This window comes from Carcharodon carcharias, chromosome 13, assembly GCF_017639515.1.
Source record: "Carcharodon carcharias isolate sCarCar2 chromosome 13, sCarCar2.pri, whole genome shotgun sequence".
Classification (NCBI taxonomy): Eukaryota; Metazoa; Chordata; class Chondrichthyes; order Lamniformes; family Lamnidae; genus Carcharodon; species Carcharodon carcharias.
The window spans coordinates 124,894,792-124,922,720 of NC_054479.1; the positions used below are offsets into that span (position 1 = coordinate 124,894,792).

The 27,929-nt window shown below is 45.7% G+C and overlaps 1 protein-coding gene across 1 annotated transcript; it reads right to left on the minus strand.

Moving 5' to 3' along the window:
• Positions 1-27,110, minus strand: zgc:77752 (uncharacterized protein LOC393862 homolog). Its single transcript, XM_041203128.1, has 11 exons — positions 26,932-27,110; positions 24,703-24,783; positions 22,937-23,055; positions 16,161-16,298; positions 12,334-12,947; positions 11,429-11,662; positions 8,718-8,861; positions 4,158-4,259; positions 3,083-3,163; positions 1,474-1,584; positions 1-236 (listed from the first exon to the last, which is right to left on the minus strand). The coding sequence occupies exons 1-11, from the start codon at positions 27,108-27,110 to the stop codon at positions 87-89; spliced, it is 1,953 nt and encodes a 650-aa protein (XP_041059062.1). The 3' UTR covers positions 1-86.
• Positions 27,111-27,929: the final 819 nt, after the last annotated feature.

Genomic DNA, 27,929 nt, shown 5'->3' on the forward strand with positions numbered 1-27,929 from the left:
TACATTCTAAAAACTCCAACCACTGACATTATATTTGGCAGTAACTGGTAAAAATTTACGGAGGTTCAAACCAGTGAATTTTATTTTCATTTGCTCTTCCCATGTGAGGATATCTTCACCACTGTTGCTGTTTTCACCATGCCTTTGTTGAAGAGATAATGTGAGCGTTTTTCCCTGATGATCATTTTCAGTTTCTGAGACAAAGTAGCAAAATGCATCACATCCTCCTCACAGCTCTGCAACAATAAAATAAAAATCAACGACATCCATTGTTTGCTTTTATTTAAGGAAAGAATCATGGCTCATAGTGAAGGAGATCAGGCGAAGGTTCCTGTCTCAAAATGAAGGACAAGAGGTGAAAGATCAAGGGTCATACAGAAGGAGCAAGATGAAAGGTCAAGGGCCGTAGTGAAGGAAAGCAGGTGAAGGGTCGAGGCCCAGAGTGAAGGATACCAGGTGAAAGGTTAGGGACCTGGTGAAGGACACCGGGGAAAGGCCTCTAGGTGTGTGTGTGTTAGTGACGTGTGTATTTGTGTGTATATATACATATATATAGAATGATTGTCACTGCATTGGTAATAAGAGTAGGAGAGAAAGTGAGTGAAATCAGGAATTTGGACTGTAAAAGCCTTCAGCTTGAAAGAGGAAGGGAAATTGGGGGAGTTCCATATTTCTGAAGACCTGGGTAAATCTGAGCTGGAGTAGGTGACATTGGGATAAATCTTGATTTTAACAGGAAGGAGGTTTCATGTGAGGTGGGGTAGTTGGAGGTTAGAAAAGTGTGCAAGGAGGTGGAGAAAACCATGAGAGGGAATTTCAGACAAATCAGTTATTCTTCCATTCTTTGTAGCAGCTTGAGAGAAGTAGCTCCCTATAGAACTTGCCTAAATAGCACCTTTTATTACAGTCACTATTGTGATGTGGGAAAACATGGCAGCTAATTTGTGCACAGCAAGGTCACACTAATTACAATGAGATAAATTACCAGATTGTCTGTTTTAGGCATGTTGTTGTAAGGATAATTATTGGCCAGAATACCAGGGAGAATTCTCCTGCTCTTTAAAATTGTACTATTGGGCCTTTACCGGCCACCGGAGAGGGCAGACAGGGCCTCATCCAAAAGATGTCACTGCTGATAGTGCAGCACACATTCAGTTTGGCACTAAAGTTTCAGCCTAGTTTATCAGCTCAAGTCTCCGGAGTTGAACTTGAACCCTTGTTCTAGACTACCATTGAATCAAAGCTGACACCTTCAATGGAATCAATGTTCAAGTCTTCGATAAACTTGCGTTTTATATATGTATGTGCAAGTCCTCGTGTATATGTGCGTTCCCATGTATGTATATGTGTTTGTATGCGTATGTAAATCTGAGTGCATGTATGTGAGGTGAATTTGAGGTGCAAGGTCAAAGGTGTACCCCACCGTAGCTCCCAGTCTTTACCTGACAAGTGATGTTTATTGAAAGTCCATACCTGAGTTAGAGCTCGGATCAGTCGGTGAATTATGGAATCTTCCAGTGCACAGGGCATGCCAGTGAGTTTACTGATACAATCCAAGATGCAGCTGATTGTCTCTTCCCGACACTGAAAGACAAAGGGTTAGGGAAATGTTGAGAATCATTTTGTGATGTGCGAACAAATAGTTGCCCAGATTCCTAGACCGAAGCACAAAAACATACAAGTTCACAAAGGGCCCAAACCACATGGAGGCTGAAATTCCTCAGTTCCCTCAGGTGTTCTACTGTATCCAAGAGTTCCCACATGGCCTATAAGAGGTGCAACCTCTGTTTTCCCTATATCCAGGAACCCCCAACAGAGGAGTGGCTGGATTGAGGGTGAGGTTTCCCAATCGTGGGAATATCTAGGCCTCGGCCTACAAGGGACTGGAAGCTGATAGACCAAGATATATCAACAAGCTCTTAGCCTCCAATCCCAGTGCATAGTCCATTAACAGGGGAGAGAAGGGGTTACCAATGTCTGGATGTAAAACCCCAGGAGACTGCAAGGGGTTTACAAATTCTGTTTAGTGGGGGACATCAGTTGCCACCCCCTCTGCTTACTACTTATGCTATCCCATTCAGCCTTTACTGGTAGGGGGTACCCAACATAGGCACTTCTGCCCCCAAATTCATAATATACCCACCTATGCACTTTTAGGTACTTACACATATACACACTAATATACACACAATAAACACAAGCACACTAATTCACACATACACACTAACATACACACAGTAGCACATACAGTAATATACACACATACTGTCTAACCCATATCCATACTAACTGAGTTGGATTTGTTTCCAGCCCAACCACCAAAAAGTCGGCGAGGAATGCTCCCCCCACTCCTAATGGCTGCCCAACAGCTAGTTAACACTCTGTGGAGCATTAAATGGTTAAGGCAGGCCTACCACTCCTATCTCGGGAGGGAAGCCCACCTCAGAGAGCAGCACCACTGACAGCAATGGTAACTGCTGGGACTACATTGGAACAGAGTGCCGGGAACCCAGGATGGAGGCAAGTCCAGGAGTCTCTCGGCAAGGCCAAGAGAGGAGGCCCCCCACCCCACCCACAACCCCCCCGCCCCTGCCCCACAAGGTGAGAGTCAGGTTGCAAAGGTCAGGGGGAGATGGTACACCAACAGAGGGTTGGAGGAGACCTTGGGGTTGCCTCCAGTTGGGAAAAGGGACCCATGAGGGAGTTGTTCTGGACACTCCCAACAGGGTCCATAAAATTCTGCCCACTAAAAGCACCCACATAAACACTACACTAACACACATACACAGTAACATATACACATACTAACCTACATATGCATACCAGCACACAAACACTAAAATACATATACACATGAACACAAACATACTAACACAAACTCTAACACAAATGCACACAATATATGTCTGTACACGATAAGATAGCCACACCAAAACATAACACACTTACAGTCACACACACACGACCCTATTTTATGCCATGGATGAACGTTCACTATTCGCAGACAATTCCTGTTGTGTTAAAATGACCATAGGAGATTGAGGTCACGTTGTGCATGAACCATATTTAAAGGAGAATTCACCTTTTCCAGATTCCAAGAGGCCCCTTTAACTGTGGGCTTAAACAGCAGTGTCATTACATCTTCTGATCTCAGCACTGGCTCCTAGAGAGGGGAATAAAGAGGATCAATCGCCAGAACATCTAAAGACATAATAAACCCTTTTATCTCTCTCTCATGTTCCCTGGATCTCCAATTTTCTCAGCTCTCTCCAAAAAGGGCAGACTGTTGTCAGGTGTACAGTCCTGAGCTCTATGCTGGTGCACTAGAGTGACCAGTCTCTTTGTGTATGGGCTTGATTCTGTCCACACTCCCAACAGGAGTTCCCAGTGAGTGACCAAGACCTGCGACACAGGTAGATTTCTTCTATGCAGAGCCAGAGGCACTGAGGCCATTCATAACTCCTTCCATCACTTCACACTGTTCTCCAAGGGAAATTATGAAATGATGTTAATTTTTAACCCACAGCAGGAAAGGATTCACGTGCACATGCCCAGGGCAGGTTACAGTACTGTCGTGGTTATACTACTGAACTAGAAACCCAGAGGTTACTAATAATCGAGAAAACCAAAGTTCAGATTCCAATGTGGTAGTTTGGAAAAGGAGGGAGTAAAAAGCTGGGATCAGTAAAAATGACATGGAAGTTGTTGGATGGTGTAAAAAAAACCCAACAGGTTCTGTAATGTCCTTTGGGGAAGGAAACCTGCCGATCTTGCCCTGTCTGGGCTAATATGTGACTCTAGACCCACAGCAACATAGTTGACTCTTAATTGCCCTTGAAGTAGCCTAGCAAACCACTTGATGTATCAAACCTCTACCAGTAGTTCAAGAAGAAAGTCTACCGCTACCTTTTCAGGACAACTAGGGATGGACAGTAAATGCCAGCCTTTCCAGCAATGTCCACATCCAGAGAATGAATAAAAATAATTGGGAGTTCCTCCTAGACATCAGTCTTAAAATGAAGGGCAAATACATGAGGCTTTTGCAATGGCTGTGGGAGCTATAACTGGGAACCAATGTAACATATATAGCCCCATGGTTCATTGTGTCAATCCTGCTGCACTTATGGATTGTGTCCTGTCCAGACAGAATGATCAACCTTGAGAAGTTCCAGCCAGCTCCACATCAACGCACTGAGAATCCTGGGATCTTCCTCTGTAGCCAGGCGGCCCCAGGCCCCCTCATTCTCGTTTAGCTCCACCTTCAGGAGAAGGAGAAAGAACAAAGGCCCGTTAAAGCTGCAGTATCAATCTGTGTAGAACAGGCTGGTGCACTAGAATAGAGGCAGACAGACAGAGAGGCAAAGAGAGATAGGGAGAGGAGAGAGAGAAGCAGAGAGAGAGAGGGAGAGAGGGGGAAGAACAGAAGGAAACAGGAAAATGGAGAGACAGACATCCAGAGAGGGAGAAAGAGACATATAGAAAGAAGGAGCAATAGATAGACAGAGGGAGAAGATTCTAGAGAGGATGAAAGAAACAGTAAGAGACAGTGAAACAGAGAGAGCAAGATGGATAAAGAATCAGAGTGATGGAGACAGAGAGGCAGGCAGACAGAGATATAGAGAAAGAGAGAGACAGAGAGAAACACAAAGATAAAGATGGGCAGAGATCAAGACAGAGAGAGGGCAAGAAAGAGACAAAGGGAAAGCTAAAGATAGATGGACAGAGAAAGAAAGAAACAGACAAAAAGATGGAAAGGCAAACAGTGACAAAGGAGACGGACAAAGATATAGACTAGATAGAGAGATAGAGATACAGAGAGAGTGAGAGATAGGAAGCTAGAGAAGTATAGAGAGAGACACACGGAGAAAGAGAGAGGCACACATACAGACAGGGATCGATAGGTAGAGGGTGAGAGAACAGAGTCAGAAGCAGTGAGAAACAGAAACAGAGAGATAGATAAAGAGTCAGACAGATGGAGAGACAGCGAGAAAAAGATAGACAGCCAAAGAGAGAGTGAGTAAGACAGAGAGAGTGAGGGAGGAACAGAAAGGAAAAGGCAATGTGCAGGTAGTTGATGCAAACCACAGTTTTTTTAATTCATTCTATGGATACCGGCATTTTTTTAGTTCACTTACAGGATGTGGGCTTCACTGCCTGGGCCAGCATTTATTGCCCTTGAGAAGGTGGTGGTGAGCTGCCTTCTTGAACAGCTGCATTCCGTATGGTGTAGGTACACCCACAATGCTCTTAGGGAGGAAGTTCCATGGTTTTGACCCAGCGATGGCGAAGGAACGGTGATATATTTCCAAATCAGGATGTTGAGTGACTTGGAGGGGAACTTCCAGGTGTTGCCATCTGTTGGCTGCCCTTGTCCTTCTAGGTGGTAGTGGTCATGGGTTTGGAAGGTGCTGTCTATGGAGCGTTGGTGAATTTCTGCTTTATCCTTGACGGTGTCAAGCTTCTTGAGTGTTGTGGGAGCTGCACTCGTCCAGGCAAGCGTGGAGTATTCCATCACACTCCTGACTTGTGCCTCATAGATGGTGGACAAGCTTTGGGGAGTCAGGAGATGAGTTACTCGTCACAGGGTTTCTAGCCTCTGACCTACTTTTGTAACCACAGTATTTATATGGCCAGTCCAGTTCAGTTTCTGGTCAATGGTAGCCCCCAGGATGTTGATAGTGGGGGATTCAGTGATGGTAATGCCATTGCACATCAAGGGGCGATGGTTAGATTCTCTCTTGTTGGAGATGGTCATTGCCTGACACTTGTGTGCACGAATGTTACTTGCCAATTGTCAGCCCAAATCTGGATATTGTCCAGGTCTTTTTGCATTTGGATATGGATTGTTTCAGTATCTGAGCAGTTGTAAATGGTGCTGAACATTGTGAAATCATCAGCGAACATCCCCACTTCTGACCTTATGATGGAAAGAAGGTCATTGATGAAGCAGCTGAAGATGATTGGGCCAAGGACACTATCCTGAAGAACTCCTGCAGTGATGTCCTGGAGCTGAGATGACTGATTTCTGACAACCACAACCATCATCTTTTGTGCTAGGTATGACTCCAACCAGCAGAGACCTTTCCCCCTGATTCCCATTGACTCCAATTTTGCCAGGACTCTTTGATGCCACACTCTGTCCAATGCTGCCTTGATGTCAAGGGCAGTCACTCTCACCTCACCTCAGCTCTTTTGTCCATTTTTGAACCGAGGCTGTAATGAGGTCAGGAGCTGAGTGGCACTGGTGGAACCCAAACTGGGTGACAGTGAGCAAGTTATTGCTAAGCAAGTGCTGCTTGATAGCACCGTTGATGACACCTTCCATTACTTTACTGATGATCGAGAGTAGACTGATGGGGTGGTAATTGGCCGGGTTGAATTTGTTCTGCTTTTTGTGTACAGGACGTACCTGGGCAATTTTCCACATAACCACGTAGAGGCCACGTTGTAGCTGTACTGGAACAGCTTGGCTAGGAGCACGGCAAGTTCTGGAGCACAGTCTTCAGTACTATTGCCGGAATATTGTCAGGGCCAATAACCTTTGCAGAATGCAGTGCCTTCAGCTGTTTCTTGATATCATGTGGAATGAATCGAATTGGCTGAAGACTGGCATCGGTGATGCTGGGGAATTGTGGAGAAGGCTGAGATGGATTATCCACTCGGCACTTCTGGCTGAACATTGTAGAAAATGCTTTAGCCTTATCGTTTACATTGATGTGCTGGGCTCCTCCATCATTAAGGAAGGAGATACTTGTGGAGCCTCCTCCTCCAGTGAGTTGTTTAATTGTCCACCACCATTCAGGACTGGATGTGGCAGGACTGCAGAGCTTAGATCTGATCCACTGGTTGTGGGATCACTTAGCTCTGCTATCACTTGCTGTTTATGCTATTTGGCACACAAGTAGTCCTGTGTTATAGTTTCACCAGGTTGACACCTCATTTTTAGGTATACATGGTGCTGCTCCTGGCATGTACTCTTCATTGGACCAGGGTTGATCCCCTAACTTGATGGTAATGGTAGAGTGGCAGATATGTTGGGCCATGAGGTCACAGATTGTGTTCAAGTAATGGATGCCCAGTCTTGAGTTGCTAGATCTGTTCAAAATCTATCCCATTTAGCACAGTGGAAGTGCCACACAATACAATGGAGGGTATCCTCAATGTGAAGGCAGGACTTCATCTCCACAATGATCGTGCGGTGGTCACTCCTACCGATGCTGCCATGGACAGATGCATCTTCAGCAGGCAGGCTGGTGAGGATGAAGTGAAGTCTGTTTTTCCCTCACCACCTGCTGCAGACTCAGTCTAGCAGCTATGTCATTTAGGACTCAGCCAGCTCCAGTGCTACTGAGCCACTCTTGGTGATGGACCTCCAAGTCCCCACCCAGAGTACATTCTGCACCCTTGCCACCCACATTGCTGTGTGTCTGGATTTACATGCAGGCCAGATAAGGGAAACCGATTTGCTTCAGTAAAGGGCATTAGTGAACCTTTTTACAGCAGTCAACATTAGTCTTTTAATTCCAGATTGGTACTGAGTTCAAATTCCACCATCTGCCATTGTTGGATTTGAACCCAGGTCCCCAGAGCATTTGCCCTGGGTCTCTGGATTACTAGTCCAGCGACAATACCACTACACCATCACCTCCCCTTTTACCTTAGGACTTACCTTAGGATGTCCCAAACCACTTTACAGCCAAGTGTAGTCACTGCAGTAATGTCAGTAACATGGCAGCCAATTTGCATGCTGCAAAATCACAAAATGATAACAGGATAACTGACTAGACAATTTGTTTTTAGGTGTTAATTAAGGGATATATGTTGGCCAGAACAACATGGAGAAGTGCCCAGCTCTCCATCGTGGGATCTTTTACATCCACCTGAGAGGCTTTGGGATCTTAAGTGCACAATAGTTGCCACAAATCCAATAGACAATTCAGGAAGTGAATTAGAATGTGGTACTTGCCATGTGGAGCAGTTGAGAAGAATAACATAGGTGCATTTAAGCTAGGTAAACTTGTTAGGAAGAAATGAGTAAAAGGATATGCTGATTGAGTTAGATGAAGTAGGTTGGGAGGAGGCTTGTGTGGAACATAAACATTGGTTATAGACTAGTTGGGTTGAATGGCTTGATTCGGTGCTGTAAATATTATATAATTCTATGTAACCAAGTCAATGAGGTTGGTCAGGCAGAAACTTTCTCTTCTGTTGTTTGCTAGGTTATTATCATACAGATCATTCTCAAGATGATCATGTGTCCATGCTTGCAACAGGACTAGAGGAAAGTGGACCCTGCTAAGCATTCCTTTCATTAAAGTGTACCTGTTCCATAGCACTCATAAAGGAGGATGTCTAAAAGGACATGGATGAAAGAATAGGTTGGGTGGGGGCACAAGACACAAAAAGACCCTGATCCACCTAGTTCACCTTCTACCACCCCAGTTGTCACATGATACAATAATAGGGCTGTTGAAAGCAATCAATTTCTATCACCCAGTCTACCACAGACCAAGGTGTGACATAAGGAAAGCCACGATAATCAAAAGCTTTGGGAATAATAGGTATAAAATCCTTCTGAGAATACTGCACTACATGTCATGACTCAAATTACTCAAATGCTCAATCCCAAAATACCATATTCTGAAAGAAATTAATCTAATCTTGTCTTTCAATGAGCTATCAGTCCCAGGGCAGAGAACATCCATGTGACTCTTTACCTTCCAGAGACGGACTTTCATCAACATGTTGCTCTCCACTGGCGGTCCTTCTGACATCGCCCTGGCAACCATTTCCAGGAGAGGCCCATGTTTATCCATTTTTCTGCCCAAATCTTTTATTGAGTGGCTCAAATAGACTTTGGCCTAAAGAATAAAAATAAGAGTAAAATAACAGACATTGGCATTGCAATTGGTTTGTGACCTAATGTCCAATCAGCTTCCAGGCCCCTCACTAGTGACTAAGCTCAGGAACTGACACCATGGCTTGGATTTTGCTGTCCCCCCTGCCTGGTGGGATATTACGGTCCTGTCAAACTGAATTGAGATTTAAATTGCTCGCCATATCCGCCGGGGGAGACACATCACGGATCGGCTGTAAAACCCTGGCCTGTGGGCTGGTGTCCACTTGCCCCTTCCCTCATTACCCAATAATCTGATGGAGTGTCACTCCACACTTGGATTGAGGCAGATGTGGGGCCACTCCAAGTTCTGACTCTCATTAGGGCCCATTCCCAATGCGCCATTCCCAAAGGGCAGCTATGCTTCTTGAGCATGACAGTTCGGAAATAGCAGGGAATAGTTGGGAAATCCATTTACTCAAATAGGCAGAAAACCAGGATTTGCGGGACAGTGATCTCCCAGATAAAGTGCCATGTAACATCAGTCCCAAAGGAACAGGTGTCAGCTCTGGGTCAGTGGTAGCCTTTTCATCTCTGAGTCAGAAGGCTATGGGCTCCAGTCTCACTCAAGAGCTTTGAGCACATAATCCAGATTGACACCTCAGTGCAACACTGAGGGAGCACTATACCACTGGAAGTGCCACCTTTCAGGTGAGATGTTAAACAGGCGTTTCAGCTGCTTTTTTAGTGGAGGTAGAAGATCACAAGGCATCATAATGAAGAAAGGCAGGAGAGCTGACCCAGCATCCTATCGAAAATGTATCCCTCAGCCATCAGTAATAACATAGGTGATCAGGCCATTTAGCACATTTCTGTCTGTGGAACTTTGCTGTGTGCAAATTGGCTCCCATTTTTCCTCCATCACAACTTGTGAAGAAAATAAATCCTTGGTTTTGGGGCCTCCTGAGGTTGGAAAAGTGCTAAATAAATCCAAGTCCTTTCTTTTTCTTTATTAGTCAGAGCTCAACCAGGAATCAGTGGATCAATGGATTTATCCAATGAGTATCTGAGTATTTGATCTTTGGTTTGTGCTAATTTTAGTTGATCACAAATGGGGTAAAAGTAAGGAGGGGGTGCAATGAGGCTCTATCTATGCAGCTAGAATCCACCCATTCACTCTCCAGTGACATCTACTGCAAAGATTGCACTTGTGTATAGGTGTCAAGTGAAGACAGAATTGGGAACATCAATAATCTCCCTTAGCAATTATTTATAAAGCATCTTTCACAACTTTAGGAAAATTCTTTACAGCAAAGGAAGTACTTTTTAAGTATATAATGTAGGAAACACAGCAGCCAATTTGCCAACATAATGCCTTGCAAATGGCAATATGATAAATCATCAGATAATCTGTTTCTACTTATGTTGGTTGAGGGATAAATATTGGCCATGGCACCAGGAAGAACTCCCCTGTATATCTTTGAAAAAGTGCTTTGAGATCTTTCATGTCCACTTGAGAAGGCAAACAGTTTAACGTCTCGTCTGGAAGATGTCATCCCTATTGAGTAACTGCACTTCCGTAGAGATTAAGCAGCTTGAATAAAGCAGAAGTGGAGGTGGCTCGAGAGAGGTCAGTTTTCTTTTTAAACCGACATTAATAGGACATTAAAAAACTTGCAGCATGGTAAATAATTAACAAATGAAGCTCAACCCAGATAAATGTGAGGTAGTACATTTTGGTAGGAAGAAATGGAAGGTCACTTATTACATGGAAGGTATGACTCTAGATGGGGTGGAGGAACAAAGCAACCCTGGAGTACAAATATGCCAATCACCACAGGTTAACAAGGTCACAAAAAGCAAACCAAGCACTAGGCTTTATTTTGAGAGGGATAGAATTGAACAGTAGTGAAGTTATGCCAAACCTGTCTTGATCCTTGGTTAGACTGAGTAGAGTGTGCGGTTCTAATGTAAAAAGGATATAAAGACACTGGAGATGGTGCAGGGAAGATTTACAAGGGTGATACCAGAAGTGTTTGGTTACATATAATCAGGAAATGATGAACAGGCTGGATCTCTTTTGTCTTGAAGAAAGGAGGCAGAGGGGTAACCTAATAGAGGTCTGCAAAGTTATGAAAGGTTTTGATAGAGTGGATACAGAGCAAATGTTTCCATGTGGGGAAGAGCATAACTAGAGGCCATCAACATAAGATATTCATCAAGAAATCCAATAGGGAATTCAGGAGAAAACTCGATCTCAAAGAATGTGGAGAATGTGGAACTCGGTGCCACAGGGAGTGGTTGAAGCAAATAGTATAAATGTATTGCTGGACCAGCATATGTAGGAGTAGAGAATAGAGGGTTAAGATGATAGATTTAGATAAAGAAAGATGGGAGAAAGAGTCAAGTGGAATGTAAACACCGACATGGGCTAGTTGGGCTGAATGGCCTGTTAGTGTGCTGTATAATGTAAGTAATCCTATGTAAACAAAATTAAATTGGATAAAGGATAGAGGGGAAGAGAAAAATGAGTTTATGTGTGATGTGGTACTAACTTTGATCCCTACACCTCCATTTGATACCAGTCCATACCTTCCTCTTGGCTGTAGACACAAAGCTGGTATCGCTCAGTAGAGAGTTTCCTTGCCTGGCGAGCTTGAGTCCTGCTTCCTGGTCAGTCTGTGCCAGGCTCCAGCCTCTCACAAAGTTCTCCTTTCCTTCACAGCTGATGGAAGGTCTCACTGGATTGTTTAGTCCAACGAGGCTGAGCTTTGAAGCTGCAGCTTGACACTGACCCACTGACAAAGGTCGCCGCCCATTGGTATCCTTAAAGGAGAATTCAACCACAGGTTCAGTCACTCAACATATTTGGCTTGATGGGACTGGGAGCATTAAATTGTCTTGCAGCCTTCATCTGTCCCTGCTCTATGCCAATGTTAAACTGAACTTCCAGAAAATTGACATAACTATCAGCTTCCTAAAAGTGACACTGCTATCCTTTGGCCAAAATAAAAAATCATGAAGTATCTTAAATAAGATTCAACTCTAGCAACACCATTCTGGAAACATCAAGGCTTTGACTGGCACAGAATGAGAAAAAAACCACTTGGTCTAGCAACACCGATCCTGCCAGTGCACATATACAATCTACTTGATCACGGACTCTGCCCACACATTCAATCTCCATCGGCAGCTCATGTACACTCTACTCGGTCATGTACGCTACCCACACATTCCATCTACTTCCACAGCTCATGTACACTCTACTCGGTCATGTACGCTACCCACACATTTATCATCCTTACTGCAGCAGATCCTGTATGTGACAAAATTATATAAATGAACCCCGCTCCCCCCATCACTATGACCCGCCCCCCACCTCCGCCCAAACCCTTTAATCAGGTTCCAGCCTGTAATTCACTTGCAGATACTCTCGTTACTATGAGTCCTGGAATACAGTCAACTCCTGACAATGATGTAGCCCTGTCTCAGATTACCTGTGCTTGATAACTGCGAATGATTCCAGAGAGGTTGGAGTCGCTGAAGGTCCGTAATAATCCTGGCGGTTTGCGGTGTTGAGTTTCTGTGCCCCCAGCAGGCAAAGTCACTGGTCCCAATGAGCCAGCCACGCAGGCGGAGGGCCTCAGTGCATTGTCGGGGTCTTCTGGCTCCTGGTTTGCTAGGAGAAACTCTGGTGAGGTGACAAATGAAGCGATAGTCTTTCTGATGTGCAGAGTCATTATTTGGTCACTCACCTCCCTTTGCATCTCCACCTGCATCGTGATGGAATCCTCCTTGTCGAACGCTATCTGCAGAAGCCTCTTGCAGATGAAGTCCACAAGCTTGGGCATGTGCTTGAGATGCCGTGACTCATATCCATGCAGGAGGTGCCGCTGCCGGTGAAGGTACTGCTGCAAGGTGACAGGGTGGTCGTGCGAACTGACATCCGTGAAAACTGTCCTGTGAGAGTCCACAAACTGGGCGAAGTCAAAAACCAAGTTAATCTGAGTGCGTGTCTGGATGGAGCGGGGGCGTTTGATCCGGACAAAGTGTACGGCTTCACTGGGGCTGACCCGCGAGGCGTAAACCAGGTAACAGGCGATCAGGACTCCTATCAAAGAGCAAGGAAATGGGTGATGAGTTTCTCTTAGTTTGGGTTTGCTTTTTATACTCAGTGAAGTGAAGGTTAAAATGACAATTCACATTTAAATAGCACCTTTAACATAGTCAAATGTCCTTAAGATGCTTCACAGGAATGATTATCAAGCAAGGTTTGACACCAAGTCACATAAGGAGATATTATGACAAGTGACCAAAAACCTGGTCAAAGAAGTAGGTTTTAAGGAGAGTTTTGAAGGAGGAGAACTGGAGAAGTTAGGGAAAAAATTTCAGAACTTAGGGCCAAGACATCTGAAGGTATAGTCGCCTGTAGTGAAGCGATGGAAATCGGGGATGAAGAATGGAATATTTTGCACATCTTTGAACCCACTGAACGTTTGTCTTTTCTCTTTACAGATGCTGAATGACCCAAAGTATTTTCAGAAATTTGCTCCTCTTAAGTCTGTCTAGTGCTGAGTTAAGTGCAACCATACGTTCATGGGAAAAGTTAAGGGTAGTTGTCAACTACTGGATTGAAACTGCTCTTCACGCATCCATGTAATATACACCTCCTACACTATCCAATTGGTTACTTCTTCAAAAGAACTCCTTTTGTTAAACAGTAACTTTCGTTTGAGCAGCTTTCTGCTGTACACTATAGAGGGGAAGTTGAAGCAATACTGGGGATAGAGCACAGGCTCACTGGCATGCTGCCTGGTAGGAAGAAATACAAATACAAAGTATACCTTAAAGGATTGGAGCTGCTTCTGTTTGAACAGTGGAGAGTATATGGAGTAATTTGATCGAGGTGTGAAGGCAGGTAGAGACAGGCTGTTCCCAGCGATTGATGGGTCTTGAATGAGGAGACATAGGCATTAAAATTAAGTGTAGGAGATTTAGCCCAGAGAGCAGGCGGAATTTTTCTACACAATGTTCACTATTGAAGCACAAAACAATCAATATTTAAGAACAGGTGAAGGCAGTTGTTTGAAGGAAAGGGAAATAAAAGTATATGGGAACATGGGATCGGGACCACTGCTCATGTGGAGGATAAACAGCAACATGGACTGAATAAAACCAAAAACTGCGGATGCTGGAAATCCAAAACAAAAACAAAAATACCTGGAAAAACTCAGCAGGTCTGGCAGCATCTGCGGAGAGGAGCACAGTTAACGTTTCGAGTCCGAATGACCCTTCAACAGAATTAAGTAAAAATAGAAGAGAGGTGAAATATAAGCTGGTTTAAGGGGGAGGGGGGGGGTGGGACAAGAAGAGCTGGATAGAGGGCCAGTGATAGGTGGAGATAACCAAAAGATGTCACAGACAAAAGTACAAAGAGGTGTTGAAGGTGGTGATATTATCTAAAGGAATGTGCTAATTAAGGGTAGAAAGCAGGACGAGCAAGGTACAGATAGCCCTAGTGGGGGTGGGGTGGGGGAAGGGATCGAAATGGGCTAAAAGTAGAGATAAAACAATGGATGGAAATACATTTAAAAATAATGGAAGTAGGTGGGAAAAGAAAAATCTATATAAATTATTGGATAAAACACAAAGGAGGGGGAAAATCGGAAAGGGGGTGGGGATGGAGGAGCGAGTTCATGATCTAAAATTGTTGAACTCAATATTCAGTCCAGAAGGCTGTAAAGTGTCTAGTCAGACGATGAGGTGCTGTTCCTTCAGTTTGCGTTGAACTTCATGGACTGAATCATGGGCCATGATTTTACGGTCCTGCCAACGCGTGTCTCCCTTGGTGGACGCGGTGAGCCATTTAAATTTCCATTCAGTTTGGCGGGACCGTAATATCCTGCTGGCTGGGAGGGGTCATAAAATCCTGGCCATGGATTCTAAGATTTTGCTCACGGTTAATGTAAGAATAACTGGCCCATAGTCACTAAGTTTAACCTCTGTCTCCTTGAAAAACTGTGACCAGAGCCTCTGCTGTTTCCTTTCTGCTTCCTTGTACCATTGCAACCCTCAGGTCCCATTGACTAAGCCACCAGGATCCAAGCTCATTTCTTCAGAACTAATTCAAGGCTGCACATGTTAAAATAGTACAGATAGAAACTTGGTACTAAGCATTTGTGCCTGATCAGAATATACACCCTTAAATTCAATCAGCTATTAATTTCAGCACCCATAAAGATAAAACACTGTGTGAGTCACATTGCCACACACACTGTAGTGGTTCAGGGAAAAGGCCCACCTTATTAGGGCAACTAGGCATGGGCAATAAATGCTGGGCTTGTTACATCTGAGAGGAAGGAAATAATGCGAATTAAATAAAATCAGTAAACCTGTTGCCCTGGGTTATGCGCAGAAAGTGAGTACGTAACTATTTTTGATAACACAATACGAATAATCAGTCAGTCTACTCAACTCATTTTGATGTATATTATTAAAGAGAAACAAAAGTCTTACATTTATGTTATTCCTTTCACAAACCAAGGATGTCCCAAAGTGTAGCCAGTGAACTACTTCTTTTGAGATATAAGCACAGTTGTAATGTAGGAAACGCAGCAGCCAATTTGCACACAACAACCTCCCACAAACACCAATATAATAACCAGATCACATTTTTAAAGTTATTTTTGTTGAAGGATAAACATTGGCCAGGGCGTCAGGGTGAACTCCCCTGCTCCTCTTCAATTAGTGTCATGGGGTCTGTAACATCCACCTGAGAGGCTTCTGTTTAACGTTTCATCTGAAAGACGGCATGTCTGACAGTGCAGCTCTTCCTCAGTATTGCACTGAGCCTAGATTTTGTATTCAAATCTCTGGAGAGGGACTTGAACCACAACCCCTACTGACTCAGAGGCAAGAGTGCTACCAACTGAGCCTTAACTGACATGAGAGGAATGGAGCAAGTTTTGCCAGAGTAGGAACAGCAGGGGACCATTTAATGCCTCAAACCTGTTCCACAATTCAAATGGATCATGGTTGACCAGTATCCCAATTCTATCCACCCCTTTTCTCCATATCCCTTGACATCCTTATCCAACAAAACTCTATCCATCCCAACCTAGAAAGCCTCAGTCAACCACCACCATCCATCCTCCTTCCCCCACCCCGAACGCCTTCCACCGCACCGCAACATCCTCAGCCTTTCGGTTGTGCAATGGGATTAGTTTCTGACATGAGATCCTGCTCTATCTCTGCCTTTCAGGGTGTAATTGACCTGCTGTGTGTCTTCAGTGGCCTGATTAGAGGAATTGTTCTCCCAACGGACCTGTTCGCCCGAGCCCTGCATGACAATGCACAGCCACCTTGCCCTCCTGTACCGCAAACGATGTCACCTTCACTGCGTCCAGCACACGAACCAGCGAGGACACTCCAAAATCTGCCATTCCAAAGTTAAAGAAGTAAACTGCAAATGAGAAAACATGGATGAGAATTATAGGATGGCCAGTTGTCTGGGAAAGAAAGATTCCCCTCCCCTTAACAAGCTGGGAAAAGTCCTGCTTCTAGTACGATCATTTTGAGTATCTTTGTAGCAGTCAGGCAATCATCACTTGTGTGTTTGTAGCATGTACAGTGGCCAGAATTTTCTCGTTGGCATGCGGGGGCGGGCCCCACAGGCCGGCACATAAATTGACGCCCGGTGACGTCAGGCGAGTGTCCCGACATCACCGTGTGTCATCGCAAAATTTTGGTGAGGACAATGATCTCCAACGCACGCGCGCCATTACATAATGGGCCACTTAAGGCCCTTGAAGCAGCAACTGACGCCGATTTTTCGGGGCCCGTGCGATCTTCAGGTTGTTGCACAGGTGCAATGGGCAGACGGGTAGGACACATCTGTATAAACCTCAGCCACGGGCGGAATAGGAGGGGTCAGTGGGGTCGTGAGTGTTATTTGTCAGACATTTAACGCTTAAAGTTACTGCTACTTGCCTGTGTGAGCAGGAATACTTCAAAACACTTCACAGCTGCTTGGACAGGAGTAACAGGCTTCAGGTCAGGACACTGAGTAAACATTACTTCTGGGGCCTTGCTGGTTTCAAGAAGCCTTCCCTTACCCTGGGAATGGGAGTTGTGCTCTCCACTGGAGGCACCTCCTCTGAGGAGGAAGGGAGGGCCAGAAGGGGGAGGAGGCTAGGAGTCCACATTCAGTCTCCAAGGGAGCTAACTTTGGGAGGAGAGACGCAGGCACAAGGGGTGCAGGGCCAAGAGCTAGATCAAGGCGGAAGGGGCTGCAGAAGATGCCACTATCCTGTTGCCAGGGTTTACAGGCGGCAAAGCAGCTACTTCAATATGTCTAAGGTCCAGTGCATGCACAGGAGAATGCTGAGGGGATAGACGCTGACCTGGGCATTCTCCAGGGAGGCAGGGGCACCTAGGGGGCTTTAATCCAACGAACCTTCAGCTAGCCCACCGCAGATGGACCTCCAACACACACCAGAGCTGCAGGCTCCATACTTGATACCTGAGAGCAACATCTGGCCTGGTTAGGAACATTAACTATGTGCCTTGTCAATAAAGCTCAATGACATCCAACTCACTCATAACATCATTGGTTCCCATCCACCTGCAGAAGTAAGGAATCACCCTGAGCCATGTTCACATATCAAAATTTAATGAATTAACAAAATAAAGCAGAAAATGAAATGAATGCAGAAGTGTTACACATCACACCAAGTGGTCATCAACTAATAGTGGGGCAACATAAAACCACCAGTGAGAAGCCTGTAGTGTGACTAAAGTGCCGTAAGTTTATTTTTCCGGCTGCTATGTCTAGGTGCTGACCCCTCGCTGGCATTGGCATCTGAGACAGCCTGCTCACTGTGCTGTCCTGTTGGCCTCGATGACCTTGGCGGGTGTCCTCTGGCCCATGGAGCCTTTCACGGCCCCACCTGGGAGGGAGCTGCCGGTTCCACAGCTGTATTCTCCCCAGTCGCCACAGCTTCACCAGATCCCTTGGTCACTGGCAGAGGGGCGGAGGAGCTGCTGCCTTCATTCAGAGCACCCTGAGAGGAGCCTGCAGAGATGACAGGCAGCTCCTGCACAGACGTGAGGTTGCTTCAGACCTCCCTGCTCACCATTGATGGATGGGCACCTAGCTGGGATACTTGGCGCCCAAACCATCTCCCACACTGGCACCAACCAGCTGAGGCCAATGCCGCTGTGAGGGCTTGCAGGTCCGAGCGCAACCCCAGGAAGCCCTGATTGTTCTCCTGGAGGAGCCTCTCCACGAGAGTTGCCGCACTCTCCATGGAGGAAGCATGGCACTCAGCCATGAGGCTCATTGCGTCAGTGATGCTCCGGGTGGATTCATCCATCATGGAGACCATGCCACACTTTGCCTTGCGTATCTCCGCCAGATCCTCCCTCACACCCTGCTGCACTTCCAGCGTCTGCTGCCTCAGGGAAGACTCCAGAGGCAGATCATCAGCCACCGACCGAGCATGTGCCTGGTCCCCTGCAGTCCTCCAACTGCGGGTGCCATGGGCACTCTCTGTCTCTGCCCGCCCATCAAGTGAGTGTGAAGTGCCTTCACCACTGTGCCCCAGGACACTAGTCAAAGATCTAATTCCCACCAAGGTGCTAGTATCTGTGCTGGTGCCTGCCTGGCAGAGATGTGGTGACGCTGGTGAGTCCAATTGTTCAGGGCCCTCAGGTGTGAGAGGTGGTCCCTCTGCCTCTTCCTCCCAGCCCTGCTCTGGTGATGCTGAAAGGTAGAACAAGGACATGTGATTAGTTAAAGTGGAGACAATGTCAATGTGCATCCCTGTCCGTTGGATCAGTATGTGCTCATCCTTCCATAATCAATGGCCAACCCATGTTTCAAGCTTCAATCACTGAACGTTCAGCAGTGCCATGGCTGCTGGGACATCCGTGGTGACCTCAGTGGTCGGCAATCTTACCTCCCTGAGGCACCCCAGCCTCACCACCACCGGTGGACCTGGGCACATGGTGCCTCTCCAGAGCCATCGCCTCCTGCTTGTATCTGGTGATTATGGCCAATTGGGCCTGGCCTCCGCCAGTCCACATCCACTCGGCTGCATTGTGTGCAGTCTTCTCCTGAAAAGGAGAGAGGAGCATTGATTAGTTCACCCTGAACCTGGATTCCCATCGCATCCCTGCCACCCCCACCTGAGTGGGACCTTGCAGGGCTCCAGTGAATCGTCACCCCGCAGCTACGGCACACGCACACCAAGAAGCCAGGGCTGACCCCCCCTTGCCGACATGCTGCCTCCATCACCTTTGGCAACACACGCTCTAACCTTGCAAATGGAGGCACAAGCACATGGAACGCCAAGGGCAGTAGATGAATGGGTGCCCCACCACCTGGAAGCTCCCCTCCCAGTATGTCAGCAGCCTGACTTTGACATGTTTCACAGTTCCAGCACTGCACCAAGGTGCAGACCCTTGAGGTAGCCCAAAAACAGTACTGTGGGTGTCAGTGCCACACATGCTGCAGGTGCAGAACCCATCTCAGCACAACCCTCTCAGGGTGAACTAGGCATGGGAATTATCTGCTCGCCCGCCCAGCGAGGGAAACATGCTGTGAATGATTTAATACTGTAACTGCACTCAGAGTTTTGGGGGGTGGGGGCTGGAGGAAAGCCTACCTGCTGTGTTGTGACCTCTGCCAACATGGTACTCACTCTTCCCGAGCGCAAGGGGTCATTGAAACGCTTGCGGCACTGGACCCATGTGTGTCGCACCACATCATGGGAGCTGACTATGTCTGCCAGCACCTCCCAAGCATGTTTGGTCAGGTCGGGGGAGCCTCCTCCTCCTGTCCTTAGGAACGAGGAGCTCCTGCTGTGCTGCCACGTCCTCCAGGAGGGCAGCTAGGCACTCATCAGAAAACCGAGGGGCACAGTGCCCCGCTGCCCTACCCTCCTGTCTGGCCTGCTCTCCAGCAGCACTCTGGGGAGTCCTTCTGTTGGCCATGATGAACAGCCTTTGCAAGGCTGCCTGTGCTCTACTTGAACAGGCTGCCAGGTCACCATTGGACTGGTAGTCATTGCACTCCCACTGCCGCCTGCCCACTCCCACTATCCTTGTGAGCTGCACTTCACGCTGGGCGAGCCTTAATTGGCCTGCCCATGTAAAACGGCGGCGCGGAGCCGATTGCGGGCGATGATTGGGGCCGATTGCGGGCGATGATTGGCTCTGCGCCAGCTCCTGAATGGCCCACCCGATGGGGAGAAAATTCTCCCCAGTATCTGTCTAAGCTACAGCAGGAAACAAAAACCAACCTAGTGTCCACTGTCTCTCAGCCTCTGTCAAACACAGGCTCACACTCTGCTACTCAAATTGTCACACTAACTCAGTCAGCACCAAACTAACATATACTCATGCTTACACACAAATACGCTAACTCAGTTCACATTTAACATGTTCACCCACAATCACACTTTCAGACTCACACTGATGCTTTCATGTTCTCAACAAACATCGCAAAAAATTGAGGAACTGATTACTCCTCTCATTACTGCTTGTGGGATCTTGATGTACACCATCTTTACATAGACATGGTCAAAGTAATTTGTCTGTTGAAACGCTATGAGATGTTTTTGACAAATTTGATGATAATCCATCTGGCACCTATCTTTCTTTTTCTCTCTGATTTTTTTTTAATCTTTGTATCTTTCTCACTTTTTCTATATGCTTCTCTTTCTCTCTCTCCTTTCCTTTTTTTCTTATTCAAAAGTTGAACTGTACAAAGCCCAAAACTGGACAGTCTGTAGGCCTGAATGGATCCAGGTGCAGAGACAACAATGGTGCACATCCTGAGTCATTTAATCTGGGAGGATTTGAGTCTGTTAAACCACTGAATTGATATAATGTCTTATTTATTCATTAAAAAATTAATAATGATAATAATAATTTATAAGGCATGAGTTTTTTGCAGTCAGCAACAGGACCCCAACACCAAACCAAACCGAGTTCCCATCTCCCAGACACTGGGGGAAGTGATAGCTAGCGTTGTGTATTCAATCCCTCACTCAAGGACACTTACTGCTGAGCCAAGTGAAAATAGAAACGGTGATCTTTAATTACACAGCGTCAGCTTGTAACAGAAGCCCAGAGGATCTGTTCGCTGTGTGAATGTGAGGAGAGAGAGGAGAGATTCAGCGCAGGGGAATCATGCTACTTGTGTTCATCAAAACAAATTACTACTGGAAAATAAACACTTCACATTCCAGGCATCCAGTGACCCACCAAATATTCCCAGCATAAGTACAGCATGTGCTAAATACAGAGTAAAGCCCCCTTTACACTGTTCCAACAAACACTCCTTGGGCACGAAGGCATGTGCTAAATACAGAGTAAAGTTCCCTTTACACTGTTCCAACAACCACTTCTTGGGCAGGTGTAGCATGTGCTGGACATATTGTTCTGGAAATTCAATGATGCTGTGCCCATTTTACAAAGTCTCCAAATGGGTGAGCAACAAGCACACATTCCAAGCCTGTGCTCTGCCAATGCCATAGGCATCAAAAGAGGCATCCAAGAGCCATGCTGAAACAGGCAGTAAACACTTGTCATATCCGAATAAGGCTGATCAGTGCCTCCTTTACCATATTGGGTTTCCCTCAATTAATCTAATATTGGGCTGGCTAAGTGCAGGAAAATGTAGTCAATAAGTAGAAAGGCTTTAAAGAGATCTCCACCAAGTAGGTCAGTGTTCAGTCTCGGGTGGGCTTTTCCCTGTGCCCAGGTTGTATTCTAGGCCATTGAGCCTTAGTCCTATCCTCACCCCAACTGGACTAGCATAACAAATTTCCATTAAACAAAAAGCAAAAGACTTTGTAAGTGAGATTGTCAATTTAATTCCAATTATAAAGAAAGGACTTGCATTTATATAGTGACTTTCACATCTTCAGGACATCTCAAAGTGCATCACAATCAAAGAATTACCATTGAGCAGTAGTCACTGTTGTAGTACAGAGAAACACAGCAGCCAATTAGTGTGCAACAACGAGATAACTGACCAGTTGAATTGTTTTAGGGATATTGGCTAAGGATGAACATTGGCCAGGACACAGAGAACTTCCTTGCTCTTTTTGAAATAGTGCCATGGGATCTGTTAATCTACCTGAGAGGGCAAGCAGGGCTTCAGTTCAATGTGTCATTCAAAAGATGGCATCTCTGATGGTGCAGCACTGGGGGTATAAACCAAGATTATATACCCGAGTCTCTAGAATGGGGCTTACACCAATGACCTTCGATCTCAGAGGCGGAAACGCTACCAGCTCAGCTAAACATACACTTAATTATGGATGTATTTTTGTGCCAGGTTTCAAGAAGTGGGTTAGGCCCACCAAATTCATTTTCACACCCTACCCTTAGAGGTGATACTCTTACAATATTTAAAGTGAATCTGACATTTCCTGAATTAAATCCAAAGCAAATTAATATTAAGAGGAACAAACATTTTTTCATGACTTTATTTTCATTATATAGAAACATATCACAGGACGACATCATATGCATGCAGTGGCAGGTTGCCATGGTTACAGTTCTCCACATTAAAGTTAAACCAACAGGCCTGTTGTAAGGGACACAATAGTTCCCAAAGTTAGAAGATTCTATTCCCAGTGGGGAGACTCACTCAATAGAAGCACAGGTCAGAGGCTCACTAATGTCCTTTAGGGAAGGAAATCTGCTGTCCTCACCTGATCTGGCCTATATATGACTCCAGACCCACAGCAATGTGGTTGACTCTTAAAAAAAAGTGCCCTCTGAACAAGGGCACTTAGGGATGGGCAATAAATGCTGGCCTAGCCAGCGATGCCCACATCCCACAAAAGAATAAAAAAATAAGAAATGTGGGAGAGGAGGGAATCAATTGATAGTGCCCTTGGATTCTTAGCAAACCAGGATGGCTCACCTAGTGTCCATGATCCATCTACACATTTTCAAGGCTAACCATCAAGGCAATAAACAATAAACAATATCCTTATCTTTGTCCACATTGGGGAGTTGTTAGCAATATAATTAATTTTTTCCCAGGATCATAAGGCTGTCAGCCTGTGTGATGAGACTTACTATCATTCTCCATGAAGACCTCTGGTAAATATGAAAATCCACTCTTTAATTCCAAGGGGTCGCCACAATGATTATGCTCACCAGGTACTTGTAGATTTATCACAGATTTGATGTTTAACCTGTGGGAAGAAAGGATCTGCCTTTGGTTTTTACAGTTGTGGGTGTTAGTGTGGTTCTTAACACAAAATCAGACCTTTATTTGTCCCCCTGCTCCTCAGGCACTTTCTCATCCTTTCTCCTCTTGTTCCACTCCTTCACCTATCATTTAAAAGCCTTGTTCTCAACCACCCACCTAAGTACCATGCCAATTTTCTCACGGTGATATCTTCACTTCTCTCCTCCCTGAGAGCAACTTCTCATAGTCAACCAACATCTCAAATCATCATGCTCGCTCTCCTCTGATTTCACATATCTGTAGCATAATGGGTTAATAGTAATTATAATGAGATAATGATGTGTGTTGTGATATAACAGTAACCTCAGCAGTCATGTGCTAAGACTCAGTATAGAGGATGGAATAGTCCACACACGAGAGAGATGTAATAATCTAGAAGCTAATCATGCATATAGTGTAAATAAAGTAGTTTTGACGAAACCTACCTGCATCAGACCAAAGTCACTCATGAGTAGAGACAAACCTTCCTAGTACTGATTAGGCTGCAGATTTTCTGAAGAGAACCACAAAACACTATGCTTCACCAACACTTCACCACTGTCCCCTGACTGAGTGGGACTGCACTCACCAGGTTCCATTCTTGTCTACTCAGATGTAGCTAGAGAATCACCTGCAATAGCTTCCCTTCTCACTCCAGGTGTTCCCCAAGGATCTAGCCTTGGCCTCCTCCTAGTTATCATCCCTAAGCTGCCCATCAGTGACATCATCTTAAAACACAGCATTAATTTCAACATGCATGCTGATGACACCCAATTCTATCTCAGCACTGCCTCTCTTGAACCCTCCATTGTCTCCAAATTGTCAGACTGCTTGTCCAATGTCCAGTACTGGATGAGCAGAAACTTTCTCCAACTAAATATTTGGAAGACTGAAGTCATTGTCTTTGGTCCCCACCTATTCTGTTCCTTTGCCACCACCTCCATCCCTCTCCCAGGCAACTGTTCGAGGCAGAACCAGACAGTTCACAACCTTGGTGTCATATTTGACCCCAAGATGAGCTTCTGACCACATATTCATGGCCCATCATTAAGATTTTCTATTTTCACCTCCATAACATTGTCCAAATCCGCCCTGCCTCAGCTCATCTATTGCTGAAACCCTCATCCATGCCTTTGTTACATTCAGACTTGGCTATTCCAACGCATCCCTGGCCCACCTCCCACATTCTACCCTCCAAAATTCTGCTGCTTACTCGGAACATGTCCCATTTACACATCACCCCTCTGTTAATGGCCTACATTTGCTCCCAGTTAAGCAACATGTTGATTTTAAAATTCACATCCTTGTTTTAAAATTCTCATCCTTGTTTTCAAATTCCCCCACTGCCTCACCCTTCCTTATCTTTAATATCATCCAGACCCCCAGTCCTCTGAGATATCTATGCTCATTTCATTTTGGTCCCTTGAGCATGGAAAGGAGTTGAGGCAATCACCTGGTTTTCTGCCAAGATTCTCAGTTCCCAGCAGTTTACACAGTGCATTCCATTAACACAAGTTGCTCCAACATATCCTGTGAAGATTGCACTTCTCATGAGCCAAATATGAACAGAGAGCTGTATTCTACAATGATCTTTCCACTAATTAGCACCTACCCTTTGAACTGCTTGATGATGTTGAACTTCTTAATGAGCTGTGTAGATGGTCTTGCCATGGCCAAAATATCATCAGTGACCCTGGAGAGACCGAGAGAGAGAAAGGCACATCAACCCCACCCTTCTTTTATTATTATTCTTTCACAGAATGTAGGTGTCACTGGCAAGGCTGGCATTTATTGTCCATCCCTAGTTTTGCCCTGAGAAGGTGGTGTTTGGCCTTTTCCTAATTGCAATAGTGACGACATTACATTGACTGTAATGCGCTTTGAGATGGTGGTTGTGAAAAGTACTATATAAATGTAAGTCTTTCTTTCTTTTTGTTGAACCTCTGTAGTCCATGTGCTGTAGGTACACCCATAATGCTGTTAGGTAGGGAGTTCTAAGATTTTGATCCAGCATTGAAGGAACAGTGATATATTTCCAAGTCAGGATGGTGTGTAACTTGGAGGGGAACTTGGAACTGATGGCATTGCATACACCTCCTGCCCTTGTCCTTCTAGATGGCAGAGGTCTTCAGTTTGGAAGTTGCTACCAAAGAAGCCTTGGCAAGTTGCTGCAATGCATCTTGTAGATGGTACACACTGCAATGTAAAGTAAATGGTACAAGTTTAAAAGAGGTATAGGAACAGAGAGATCTAGGAGTGTTTGTATGCACAGATCTTGGAAGGTGGCAGGACAAGTTGAGAAGGCTTTTAAAAAGGCCTACAGGATTCTTGGTTTTATAAACTAAGGTATAGAGTACAAAAGCAAGGAAGTTATGCTAAGTTGTTATAAAACATTGATTAGGCCCCAGGTGGAATACTGTAGTCGACATTTTAGGAAATTCATCAAAGCTTTGGAGAGGGTGCAGAGGAGATTTACTAGAATGATGTGAGGGAAGAGAGACTTCAGTTATGTGGTGATACTAGAGAAGCTGGAATTGCTGTCCTGAGAACAGAGAAGGTTAAGGGTGATTTGATAGAGGTATTCAAAACTATCAATGGTTTTGATAGAGAAAGAAAGGAGAAACTGTTTCTACTGGCAGGAAGTCAGTAACCAGAGGATATGGATTGATGATTAATTGGCAAGAGCACCAGAGGTGTCATAATAAAAAAAATTTATGCAGCAAGTTATTATGATCAAGAATGCACTGCCTGCAAGGATGATGGCAGCTGATTCAATAGTAACTTTCAGAAGAGAACTGGATAAGTACTTGAAAAGAAGAATTTGCAAGGTTTTGGGGAGAGAGCACAGGTGGGAGACTAATCGGATAACTCTTTGGGGGGTGAAATCTTTCCAGTTCTTCAGAGGCAGGCTTAAAGGCAGGACAGGGAGGAGATGTAGAAATGAGGGCATTGGGTCAGCGGTCTGATGCTTTCCTGCCCCCAGAAAATTTTGCCAGAGGTGGGTCATCGCTGGCAAGGGCAGAGCTGGGGGCTGATTGGGCATGGTATCTTCCTGGTGGCAGATGAGCCCTCCATTGAGGTGAGAGCATGGCAGGTCCCTGGAGGTGCTTTGTCGACGGCTGGCCAGAAAGGCCCATAAGATGACCTTTTCTTAACCCTCCCACCTCGGCAGCATGGATCAGTATGTTCCGGCTGTGGCTGCTGGCCATCCTCTGAAGGAGGAATGGCCTGGTAGCTGTAGCCACAGGTAAATTTTTAAAAATCACAAGCCTCTTCAGAAGGCCCTTGACCTCACCCTGCAGCAGCAACGCCCACCTCTGCCAGTGAGGCTGTTGTCCTTCCTCTGATTGGGCATGCAGCCTCAGGAACCTGCCCTGTCATCTTTAATTAGGTGGTGGACCTGATGGCAGCCTCTTAATTGGCCACCTCTGGGAAGGCCGCCCAGGCAGGCTCCCTGTCAGCAAGCGTGGGGTCAGGACCTGGAAATGGTCCTGATTAGTTCTAAACCATGTAAAATTTCCCCGTCAAAGAGCCAGCACAGGCACGATAAACTGAATGGCCTCCTTTTGTGCCATGTCTTCCTATGTTGACTAAGGACCCACACCTGGAATGCTAACCCTGCCTTCTGTCTTCAGATGATGGCTGTTTCCAGCATCTGTAGTTTTTTATTGCTATATATCAAGTATTCTCATTCAACCCCCAACCTTTATTCAGCCATCCTCTGGGAAATGTATACCCAAACTGGGTTTCCCTTCTCTCCCTGGCTTTGCTTCTTACTCCCAGCTCCCTCGTTATTTGATTTGTGACCCCTATGGATATGGACCCCTGTTGACTGACCTACCATGCTGAGAAGACACCACGGATTGCCTGCTGCTGCAGTGTCCAGCCACCGGGTCCCTCGTAGCGACATTCTTTCCCTCCGCACAACAAGGAGCAGATGAGATAGGGGGGCACAGCCTTGATGAGATTCTCTCGAGTCTGGGAATAGGAGGGACGTGGGTTTGGGATTTGCAGGGTCATGCCAGGGCTGGGGAGAAAGGGCTGGAACAGTTCTGAACCAGAATGAGCAGGCTAATGAGGAGACCCCGAACCAAAGACACACACGTAGACGGCAAATGGGGCATGGGGAGTGTCTGGCATCGTTAGACATCAAAAGTGCAAGGAAATATATTTGGGGTCTCCTATTAACCAGTGGGGAAGGTGAGAAGAGAGGGGGAAAAGGAAGGATGAGGGGCTGGTGGAAAGTGGGAGAAGGAAGGGAAGGGAGTAGGTGAGAGGGGAAGGGGAAGGAAGCACAAAAGAGGTACAGAAGTTTAGGTTTACATTTTACACTTAATAATAGATTTATCTCCAATGTAAACACACTCAAAAAGGTTAGCATTAACATTTGAAACACAGCTGGGCCTCTGCCACTTCTGAACTATCAGAAAGCATTCGATTCCAACCTGAGGGCAGGTAGCTTGGACCCACACATCAATATAATTCTGAACTGTCAACTCTGAATTTATGATTCCATATTTAACATCCACTTGATTATCAGGCACCAAATTGGCTGATTTTTGCAAGTAACCCATTGGTCAGGTGACAACCTTCTGACATCAAGAAGCCCATTGGTCAGGGTTGGTTAGATGGTGATAAACACTCATTCAAGAAACCCATTGATCAGGTGATAAGCGACAGATAGGCCAGAATTTTCTTGTCGGCGTGTGGGGGCATAAAATGAGGCCTAGTGATGTTGAAAGAGCGTCCTGATGTCACCGCGCATCATCGCGATACTTCGGTGGGCAGGCGCGCGATGATCTGTGATGCGCGCCCGCCATTAATTAGCGGGACATTTAA